This window comes from Nicotiana tomentosiformis, chromosome 5 (assembly GCF_000390325.3).
Source record: "Nicotiana tomentosiformis chromosome 5, ASM39032v3, whole genome shotgun sequence".
In the NCBI taxonomy this organism is placed as follows: Eukaryota; Viridiplantae; Streptophyta; class Magnoliopsida; order Solanales; family Solanaceae; genus Nicotiana; species Nicotiana tomentosiformis.
The window spans coordinates 101,575,454-101,587,280 of NC_090816.1; the positions used below are offsets into that span (position 1 = coordinate 101,575,454).

An 11,827-nucleotide genomic window follows, 5' to 3' on the forward strand; every position below is an offset into this window, starting at 1 on the left:
GAATTAAAAAAAGAACTTGCAAATTATAAGTTCAATTTTTTTTCCATCTTCATTGTATTCTATTATCTTAAATTCTTAATGAAATATTCAAATATAAGGATTTTAAAGCCTTTGAAATTTATTTAAACACTCTTTTTATAAGATTGTATTTATGTTTTACATTTTTACTTTATCTTAATATAAATTATGGTAGTTATACAAAATACAAAAAAAATTAAATAAAACCCCTTAAGTCCGGAACCGTTCCAGTTCAATAATTCACCGGAGGGGCTAGGAACCGACCGACCGGTCTCCTTTTCCAATAGCCCGGACCGGACCGGCCCCTTGACACCTTTAATACAATGTAGTGATATTTTTACCACTTTCTTTTTTGTTTATCAAAAAGGTAGTTAGAGAGGTATTTAGGAGGCGCAAAGTATGTGATAGGCTTCATTAAGCAATTGCTTCACTCTCCCTTAACTATTAGTATAGATAAAGAGTTCGTAAGAAGGATCACAGAAACTTATATTTGGAGCAGCCGAAAACATAAAGTAACTACAACTACAAATTACCCCATATTTTGTGAAATCACAGTGCCTCTTATTACAGTTTAATTAAACAAACCAATATGTCTGACCACTCAAACTATGTTTTATCATTTACATTCGATTTTTAATGCCACTGTTAGTTTACAGATATGTATAGTGTAGTCTTGTCCCACATTGAAAGAGGAGTAATATCTGCTTGTAGTGTATAGCTATAAATAGGGACCTCTTGTATTGTATTTATCATCCAATATCAATAACATAGTTTCTCCCGTGTCTTCTCACATGGTATCAGAGCATTAGTGGGAAAAAATCGTTATGCGTCATTCCAGCGGTAACCGGGAAGAAAGAACTTAGTCATCGTGCAATTTTTCCGGTGACCTAAGGCTTGTCTAAGTGAAAGTCACTTTCTGTCGGTGTTGTGCTAAAACCAACACTACCACGAGGTAGATCACCCTCCTACGATCAACCCCTGAAATTTTATCTGGCAGAAAAGTCGCCACGCTCCTCCACGCGCCGGCAACAACAACTTTTTCGATGAGGGTTCCGGCCACTTTTCGGCCATTTTTTCGCGAAACTTCTTCAGGACAGTGTGCTCTTCTCAAAATTCCGAGCCTACCCATCTAATTCAAATTAAATTTTGACCACTTTTATATTTTTCCGCCATGAACAGTGACCTTTCCGGCCTTTTTTTGAAAATATTTCTTCATGACAGCTTGCTCGCAAAGGAATTCCGAGTCTATCCATCCTGGTTACGACAAATTCTGTCAACTTTGGAATTTTCCGGCGTGAACAGTGTTTTCGGCGCAAAACAGTGTTCTGTTTCCCTGCTGTAAACAGTGTTTTTCAAGTTATTTCTTCAGTTTTTTCACAGGAGTTACTTATTTCCACTATTTCAAGTTAACCCTACTACTACAAATTGTAGCGACATGGGAACCGATGCTTTGCATAGTCGGATGGTTTCTTTAGCAGATTATATTGAGTTCCGTCAGTATAAAGCATGCAAGCAGACATCTTCTGAGATAGCTTCTGTTGTTCAAACAGGTAATAGCATGACTTGTTTCTCCCAATCTTCATCCTCTGAGTCTTGGGTCATTGATTCAGGTGCATCAGATCATATTTCTGGTAACAAATCTCTTTTCACTACTATTTCGTATTCTCAATCTCTTCCAAAAGTCACAATGGCCAATGGGTCTCAAACCATGACAACTGCAATAGGTCAAGCAAGCCCACTTCCTTCCTTACCTTTAGATTCAGTCCTTTATGTTCCTAATAGTCCTTTTAATCTCATAGCTATTAGTCGCTTAGCCAAATTAGTTAAATGCGTTGTTTTATTTCTTGATGACCATGTTTTTATACAAGAACGCAGTACGGAGCCGATCATTGGTACCGGGCGTGAATCAAACGGACTTTATTACCTTATCCTTGCTAAATCACATGGACTCAGATCTTGTCTTCCTTCTACAACTTGTCATGTTACTGATTCATCAGATTTATTAAATAAACGGTTGGGATATCCCAGTTTGTCAAAACTTCAGAAAATGGTATCTGGTTTATCTCACTTGTCAGCTCTAAAGTCTGAGTCATGTCAGCTCGGTAAGCATACCCGCTCCCATTTTTCTCGGCGTCTTGATAATCGAGCAGAGTCACATTTTACTTTAGTCTATTCAGATGTTTAGGGTCATAGTCGGGTCAGTTCCACCTTGAAATTTTGCTACTTTGTCAGTTTCATTGATGATTATTCCAGGTGCACTTGAAAAATGGGCCGCCGTTTATTGGCGTAAAAGTTACAAAGTTCCTTGAAGATTTGAAGATAAAGAGGATTACCTCTTCACCTTATCATCCGAGCGCAAATGGTCAAGCAGAGTCAATAAACAAAGTGATTATACAAAATCTAAAGAAAAGGTTGGAAGCAGCAAAAGGCAACTGGCCCGAAGAATTACCTGGGGTTCTATGGGCCTACCGAACAACGGCCAAGTCAAGCACGGGAGAAACCTATTTTTCTCTTGTATACGGCGCAGAAGCTTTGATATAAGTGGAAGTAGGGGAACCAACCTTAAGGTATTTCCAGGCGAACGAGGAATCGAACAACGAAGTAATGCTAATCAACTTAGAGCTGCTCGAGGAACGCAGGGACTTGGCGCATGTCAGAATTACGGCTCAAAAGTAGAGAATGGAGCGATATTATAATCGAAGAGCCAATATCCGTTATTTCAAAGTAGGAGACTTGGTCTTTAGGAAGGTAACTCAAAACATCTGGGAACTCAACGCATGACACGTGGGTGCTTGAAGGAAGGACACGTGGAACACAAGATGGGGATGGCCACCGAACATAGCTATTCCGCTTGTCACCGAAAGGAATAACGATCATAAAAGGAGTATTAAATGCTTTGCGCCCGGTAACATTTAATACAAAATATTTTGCAGCATTAAGGATGATGGCCCGTTACAAGGAATTTGGCATTTATGTTTAACGTTACATCTTCGTCAATGACCTTCATAATTGACATTAAAGAAGGGCATGATCCTAGGACTTCCTTCCCTAGACATAGCTATAAATAGAGAGCTCAGTTATCATTGTAAGAGACATGAATTTTCTGGCTAACTTACACTACATTCTATACAACATTCTAATACAATTTTTTTTCTCACTTTTGATCTCATCATTGTTGTGCCCGGAAACCCTGTTTTCGGACTCATCAACTCTGTCGTTCCATCTACATTCTAAGGCTAAGTATTTTATATTTCATCATTTATTTCATTGTCTTTTGGATCAAATTAATTCAATTGTTTAGAAACTACGAATAAATTTAACTGTACCGTTTTACGGGTAAATGTGTGTATCTTACTAACACGCTTGTAAAGTTCTTTGCGAAGCTCAAAGAAACTACTAGCTTTTAAAAAAAGAAGAGAAAACTGGCAGAGAAGGAAGCAAAAACATACACTGTTCTCTGTTGGTTTTTGAAACTAAAGCCATACTTATTTAACTGAACAACGAAAATGAAGTTGCCCAAAACTATGGCTACATCTGCGTATCAATCAGACTGACCTGCCTCCTATTTTAACAATTATGAACACTGTGCAAGTCATTTGAAAACCAGAGCCTCCCTGCTCAAATACACAGTTCTCCTGCTCGAGTCAAGACCCCTCTCTCTCTCTATATATATAACATAATTTTTATTTTATCTTTTCAAAGAAAATACTAAGGAAAATTAATATAGAAATACATAAAGGCAAATTAGCAGCACAACTTCGGAGTCTTAATCAATTCAAAATCAAATAAAGCTTTACGTGAACTTGGACATCAACTCCTATTTTAACCATACTAAGAATGACTCAAAAAAGCGACGAGTTCTGGACTAGAACAACTACAGGACTAGTATCACAATTGAAATAAGCTGAATGCCATCACTTGCACATCATTATGATCTTATCACAGATGGAAATTGTGTCCTCACCTCATTATTCCAAAATTTGAGATAAACAGAAAATGTTATTCGACAACACGATACATTCCTATATGGTAAGAGATACATGTATTAGAGTAGATAAAATCAGAAAAACACCAAAAGAAAGATAGGACAACAGTGGGGTTTACTAGGAAATAAAAAATTGAAAACACTAAAGTCATTAAATCAGTTTTGAGGAGGTTGATAAGGAGTCGCAACCAAGTAAAGGTCACTTTTTCTAGCGGCAGTTACTCCAACCAACTCAGTCAAGTCCAAGTCGCTTGGTTTGATTCCAGTGGGGAGTTCCCAATCAAAGTGATAAAGTAATTGAGCCAATGGCAAATAAGCATTAGCTAAACCAAACGAAATCCCTGGACAAATCCTCCTTCCACCACCAAATGGAAGATATTCAAAATTATTACCAACAAAATCCTTAGAGCACTGCTCAAATCTCTCTGGCTTAAAAGTTTCTGCATCATCCCAATATTTTGGATCTCTTCCCAATGCCCAAACATTAACCATGACTTTGGTCTTTACAGGAATAGTGTAGCCATTTATATTTGTCTCTTCCCTACATTCTCTTGGGAGCAAAAGTGGAACCGGTGGATGAAGTCTTAGAGTTTCTTTAATGACTAACTTTAGATAGTTTAGCTCCTCCACATCATTTTCATCAAAAGTTTCTTTTTCTCTAAATGCTTCTCTTACTTCTGCTTGAGCTTTCGCAAATACAGTTGGATTTTTCACCATTTCCACCATAGCCCACACAATTGTTGACGATGAAGTCTCTGTTCCGGCAGCAAACATGTCCTGCATTTTATGGCCAAGTTACGATATTAATTTATGATGCACGTGCTACTTGCCATGTATAAATTTTGGTAATTTCACCAAGGTCATCCAACTAATTCTATATTTCACAAAAATCACTCATTTATTATTTATCACTTAAAAGTCACTCAACTTTACATTTATAACTTAAAAATTATTCTGGTTCAAAACCTACAAAATATTCAATAAAAAATATGACATGACATTACATTTAATTAAAAAAATCTAACAATAATGCCACATAAGCTTAAATAGACCATATCTAAGTTAGACTCATTTCTTCCTCGGCCCGATTTGACCTATAACCAAAATGGGTTATTAATATTTGAACAATTAACTGGACTAACACTTTGATTTTGTGGTTAATTTGTAGAAAAAGAAGTCTAAGAAATTTAAGAAAAATTAGGTCTTTTGAATTTATCTTTAGGTTTTGGTTGTACATTTACGGTCAATGACACAATACGTTGTCTCTTTCTTTTGTCCAAACTATCGCTATAGGTTGTCTACGATTGCGGTGTGTATTGACAACTTCTATTATACAATTACATTGTGGGTGTTTCTTACTGAGCATTATTTTTGTCTGTTAGTATTGTTTAATAAGCAATATTTTGACTTTAATGGAATAGTAATTTGTGAAAATAGGTTCTTATTAGCTTGTTGTTCTTGTCTGTTAGTGGTACATTTATATGTTATGTGAGATTGATATGGTAGTATTTTAACTTCATGAAAAATTATAAAATGATATGAATGATGCAAAAACTGGTTTTGTGCTAGTTCTTTTTATATTTTTAATAAAATTATAGGTGGTGTCATTAAGGTTATTACGTAACAAATAAAGTAAGATATTTTTAGCACAAAATAAGTGTTCTCTTCTTTTCCTTCTAATGATCAAAATATTAAAATCCATTTGGGTTATGAGTCAAATCAAATTGTGGATGAAATGGGTCTAAATTGGGTATGGTCCATCTAAGCTTATGTGGCACTATAATTAGATTTTTTAATTAAATTTAATGTCATGTCATATTTTTATATGATATTTTATAGGTTTTTAACTAGAATGACTTTTAAGTTACAAAGGTAAAGTTGAGTGATTTTTAAGTGATGAAAAATAGATAAGTGATTTTTGTGAAATAAATAATAAGTTGGATGACCATAAGTGAAATTAACCCTATAAATTTTTGACTCATCCAATTTGAAATGGAAGCTAATGTATACTTAAATAAGAATAAGCATAGAACTGCAATGTTCAGTACTTACAAAGATTATAGCTTTGATGTTGTCGTTGGTGATAGGAAATTGAAGGCCTCCATCATTCATAAGTCTTAGAAGAACATCAATTAAATCTTCACCTCCTAACGCTCCATTAGTTTTCCCAATTGCAAGATTTTTCTTGTGCTTGTTGATGACATTCTCAACAATAGCATCTACCTTATGGTGTGCATTCATAATCTTACCCTTCATTCCACTGAGCACATGAAGAAACTTGTATGAAGGGAATATGTCAGCCACATCAAACCCTCCTGCTAAGAGTATAACTTCTTTAATTAGTTGTATAAATTTGTCTTGCTCCTTGAATACTTGCCCAAACGCTGATCTACATGTCATGGAGCTTGTGAACAAAAAGATCCTTTCCGTAATATTAACAGGCTCACCAGAAGATGACCGGATAAAATTAAGGAGACGAAGAACTTCATCGCGCCTAATAGAGCTATATGTCCGAACATTCTTGGCACTGAGCACTTCCAAGACACATATTTTACGCATTTGTCTCCAATAATCGCCATAGGGGCAAAACGCAAGATCAGACCTATTGTAACAGACAATCTCCGGGGCCAAAAGGCTAGGCCTAGACGCGAAAGCGATGTCATGAGTTTTTAGTACTTCTTTTGCCATATCAGGAGAAGTAACCACAACTGCAGAAACTTCACCTAATTGAAGGTGCATAAGCGGTCCATATTTTTTGGCTAAATCTCTAAGGACATGGTGTGGTAGTCCACCAACCATATGAAGCATACTTCCTAGTATTGGTAGTTTCCATGGACCTGGTGGCAATTTTTTCCTTTGGCTATTCGAGTTCTTCCATTTCCTTAACAAAAAGAGAAAAGATAGAAATAGGAAAATGGAAACCAAGCTGAAGAACTGCATTTTGGTTAGTTGGTATCTTCAAACTGCAGTTGCATATGCTCTTTTGTAGGCTTATGGTTTGGAAATAAATGGGATATTTAGATACAAATACAGTAGTGCTATTTTCAACATCTGATCAAAGCAGACTTTGTTTGCTTTTCTGTGGAATTTTGTCTTAGAGTCAAAACAAATCAGCTCACTCAAAGAAACATAATGATGTAAACAAATGATATTTTTTTGGACTGATTAATTTGAAGCCAAAATATGAATATTTGTCACTTTTTAGCAAAATTGTTTCCGTGTGATCTATACGTTATGGGTTCGAACTATGGAAGCAGTCACTAATGCTTGCATTAGGATAAGATGTCTACATCATACCCCTTAGGGTGTGGGTGTGACCCTTCGACCCTATGTGAATGCGGGATGTTTTGCGTAACGGGTTACCCTATTCTGACAAAATTATTCCTAGTAATCTGCAGAGCATGGCATAAAGACTCAAGTAAGGCGGCCAGAAATTTGGTATTAAGAAAGAATTAGAAACTTGAACGAAATATGTAGTTGCCAGTTGCCAGCATGGAATTCTAACGGTCCTGCCCTGTAGCAATTTTGACTGATAAAGAATTAGATTGTGCCTGCAATATTACTGGCTAAGGTGTAGGTTATTTGAAAACCGGATAGTATAATAGAAGCTTCCTATGTCTTTTTTTCACACACAAAAAATAGGAGAGATGCAACACGAGAGCTTCTTATGATGTCGTCATTCATCCTAGTACTACTTTCGCTTAATAACGTTTAACTTGGGACTTGATACTTACTTTTTTCAAATTTTTATTTAAGAAAATAAGATCTTTTTATATTTGAAAATAATATAATTTTAAACTCCTCATCATCTCCTTAATGGCATGCTTTATAGTTAGTCATAAAAACATCATGACAGGTTAAAACTACAAATTAAGTCTTTTATTATTCATGCCCAGTCAACTACCATAGTATAAATTGAAACGAAGAAGGAAGTATTATTTTCTTATTTTTCTTTTTAGTGATGGGAGTTCTCTATATTGTTCCTTTACAATATGCCCCTCTTGTCAACCACAGAGAATAAAAACTTGAATGAGAGAGAAAAGGGTTGGGAAAAGAAAGAAAAAGAGAGAGAAGGGATTTTTTTTTTTCTTTTTCTTGAATTTCTCGCTGTTCTTTTTATCACTCAAATCATGCACTTTCCTGTTTGGACATAAGAATTTTGTTTATTTTTTTCAAATTTTTTTTAATTTTTTCGAAATTAGCGTTTGTTCATAAAATTTTTAATTTTTACTTGAAGATACATTTTGAAAATTTTTGAAAATTTGAAAAACTCCAAAAAGTTATTTTTCAAAATTTTCACTCAAATCACTCACAAAACTAAAAAAATAACCCAAAATTATATTCATGTCCAAACACAACTCTAAATTTCAAATAACATTTTCAGTTTGAAAATTTTTTTCCCCCTTTTTTGAAATTTTACTTATGTCCAAACGCCCACTAATTTTTTCCCGGATTTCTTTTGTTTTCCACTTTAGTCTGCCGGACTATCCTATCACATGTTTTTGGACTTGGGCATAGAATTGAAAAACTCACTACCAGTCACATCATTGGCACACATTATTCCATCTTTGTTTTTTTCTAAAAAAATTAAAGTAACTTGTGGCTCACAAGGAGAAAAGAATTTATTGGTGACTTTACACTTCCGTATATGTGTTTAATTAAAAGTTAATGCTACTATGGAAAACTAAACCTTTTAGTTAGTTTCTTTATAGTAAAAATTGCATGGGCTAGTTATACCTGTTTTATTTTTCCATTTGTATCCGTACCCATTTTTTTGTTAAAAGAGTTTTAAAAAGATGATTTTGCCCTTCAAGACTATTGACAAAACTGTAGACTGCAAGACAACACTTCAGCATGTTTTGGCATGAAGTTTTAACAAATGAACTAAATAACTTAAGCATGTTTAGTCTGAAGTTTTAGCAAATGAACTAAATAACTTAAGCATGATAAGTCTGAAGTTTTAGCAAATGAACTAAATAACTTAAGCATGTTTAAACTGAAGTTTTAGCAAATGAACTAAATAACTTCAGCATGCATTAACAAAAACTCATTAGAAAATTACATATTGCAAGACAAAAACTTAAGCATGTTTAGTCTAAAATTTTCGCAAATGAACTAAATAACTTTAGCATATTTAGTCTGAAGTTTTAGCAAATGAACTAAATAACTTAAGCATGTTTACTCTGAAATTTTAGCAAATGAACTAAATAACTTAAGCATGTTTACTCTGAAATTTTAGCAAATGAACTAAATAACTTAAGCATGTTTAGTCTGAAGTTTTAACAAATGAACTAAATAACTTAAGCATGTTTATTCTGAAATTTTAGCAAATGAACTAAATAACTTAAGCATGTTTAGTCTGAAATTTTAGCAAATGAACTAAATAACTTCAGCATGCATTAGCAAAAACTCATTAGAAAATTATATATTGTAAAACAAAAACTTAAGCATGTTTAGTCTGAAATTTTTGCAAATGAACTAAATAACTTCAGCATGTTTAAATTGAAGTTTTAACAAATGAACTAAATAATTTCAGCATGTTTAGTCTGAAATTTTAGCAAATGAACTAAATAACTTCAGCATGTTTAGACTGAAGTTTTGGATAAAACTCATGACAAAACTATTGACTGCAGGATAAATAACTTCAGCATGAAATTTTAGCTTCAATGTAAAACAACTTCAGCTGCTACTGTAATTGGCTGAAGTTTTACACCATCTCGCATGCTGATGAATAACCCCTGGTACTGTAAAACAACGTCATCTCCAAACGTTAGCATGCTGCTACGTTTATCAGGGCTTGTTTTATAGTATGCTAATGCGAATGAGGTCATCTCCAAAGTAGCATGCTAATGCTAATACTATCAGGGGTGTAATTATCATATTATTACGGACTTTTTGTCAACTGGCTACCAAATCAATAATTTTTAAAAATAGGGTACATGTTAAAAGGTGGCACAAATATAGGGTACAGCTGCAAATTCCCATTTTTTATAGCAAGATTAAAATCTAAGTTATACCGCTGGAGAAAACAAGTTTTGAAAAAATACTTTATTCGCCCCAATTTATGTGATTATGCACAGATTTTAAAAAGAAATAAAAATTTTTGAAATTTATAATCTAAAACAAGCATTAAATATTTAAAACCCAACCAACTATCCTCCATATAACAGTATCCTCGACAGAACACCCAACTTCTACTACTACGACACCGATGATTATTGTTTAGCTTTGACGTGTTTGAAATAAAAAACTAATTTTAAAAAGCAGTAGTTTTTTTTTGTTGGGAATAATTCTTCCCACGAGTAAAAACAGAAGCAAAAAATAACTTTAAAATAAAATATCATTATTATAATTTAAAACTTCTCCTTAATAATTTTATGAAAGAACCAACCATTAGAACTGTATACGGTCGAAATAGATTTCGGCCTCCGTACGTTTGATCGAGTTCGAATGGTAAGCGATCGAAGTGAGAGCTCGATACAAGTTCCGAGGATAGTACAAACAAGCCTCGAGCTCCAAGACCGATCAAGGAATCGGCTCAGTATCATTATCAAGCCCACGACCAAATCGAACCGCAAGGCAACGAGAAGGTTGTCGGAGATGCACAGACCGATTGGCACTCACCCCGAATGTCGAACTCGAACTCAAGGCCGAGGGCTCGACCTAATACCGAGCTCGAGCCGGTATCGAGCTCGCAAACAAGAGTTGTTGCAACCGCACTAGGGGAGAGAATCTTGGCAGGAACCGAGGAAGAGACAATTCATCATGGGTTCTCCACTATATATTTTTTATTCTAAATAAAGTAAGATCCCTCTACTATAAATGGGGGAATCATTGTAAGCGCGGGGGGGTGGACACATTGTAACAAAATATTTTCTTCTCATATTGAAAGATATCCCCTTGTGTTTATTTCTCTTTATCTTATTTGTTCTTTTTATCACTATTCTCATTCCCATAGTCAAGAATACTCGTATTTCTATTTTTCTATACGATTTGTATCAAATTATATCACATATCCTTAGAACCATACACAAATTTAACTCTATCTAATTTTTTGAGTAAACAGTTTGGCGCCCACCGTGGGGCTAAGAGTAACAGTGGTTGTTTGATACAAATCTGCAATACACACCAGTTTACAACTTCCAATCAACAATGGCAAATCCTCGATTGATGGATTTACCTATCGACCACGAAGCCGGCCTTCAAGATAAAACCAACAACTTGACACCCAGGGACGGAAGGCGAATTAACGATGTCACCGAAACTCGGGTCGAAGTACCGCTAGATGTCAATTCACAAGTGGCTCTTGAGGCGAACCAACGTTCTGAATCGGAAAAAAGCATTCAGGGCGGTACTCGATCCGTAGCTCGAGACACCCACAACGTGGAGGAGATCGGAGTCAGCTTACGGATGATCTTCGAGATGTTACAAGCCCAGCAAATAGCGATAGCTCAATTGCAGGGCCAAACTCAGGTACAAAGCAAGCTAGAGCCCAATCCGCTTCGAGAAATCACCCACCAAATCGGGGACTACTCCCGAAATTACTAAATTACTCGAGGAACTCACAAAACGAGTCGAAGCCAACGATAAAAAAGTAGAAACATATAATTTCAGGGTCGATCAGATCCCGGGAGCTCTACCAATGATAAAAGGGCTAGATTCAAAAAAATTCATTCAAAAGCCTTTCCCTCGAGTGCAACCCCAAAACAAATCCCCAAAAAATTCCGTATGCCCGAAATACCCAAATATAACGGAATGACTGACCCCAACGAGCACGTCACTTCTTACACATGTGCTATCAAGGGCAATGATTTGGAATATGAT

At 35.2% G+C, this 11,827-nt stretch overlaps 1 protein-coding gene across 1 annotated transcript; it reads right to left on the minus strand.

Moving 5' to 3' along the window:
* Nucleotides 1-3,960: 3,960 nt before the first annotated feature.
* On the minus strand, nt 3,961-7,095 carry LOC104103514 (premnaspirodiene oxygenase). Its single transcript, XM_033658037.2, has 2 exons — nt 6,056-7,095; nt 3,961-4,780 (listed from the first exon to the last, which is right to left on the minus strand). The coding sequence occupies exons 1-2, from the start codon at nt 6,941-6,943 to the stop codon at nt 4,160-4,162; spliced, it is 1,509 nt and encodes a 502-aa protein (XP_033513928.2). The 5' UTR covers nt 6,944-7,095; the 3' UTR covers nt 3,961-4,159.
* Between the last annotated feature and the right edge of the window lie 4,732 nt (nt 7,096-11,827).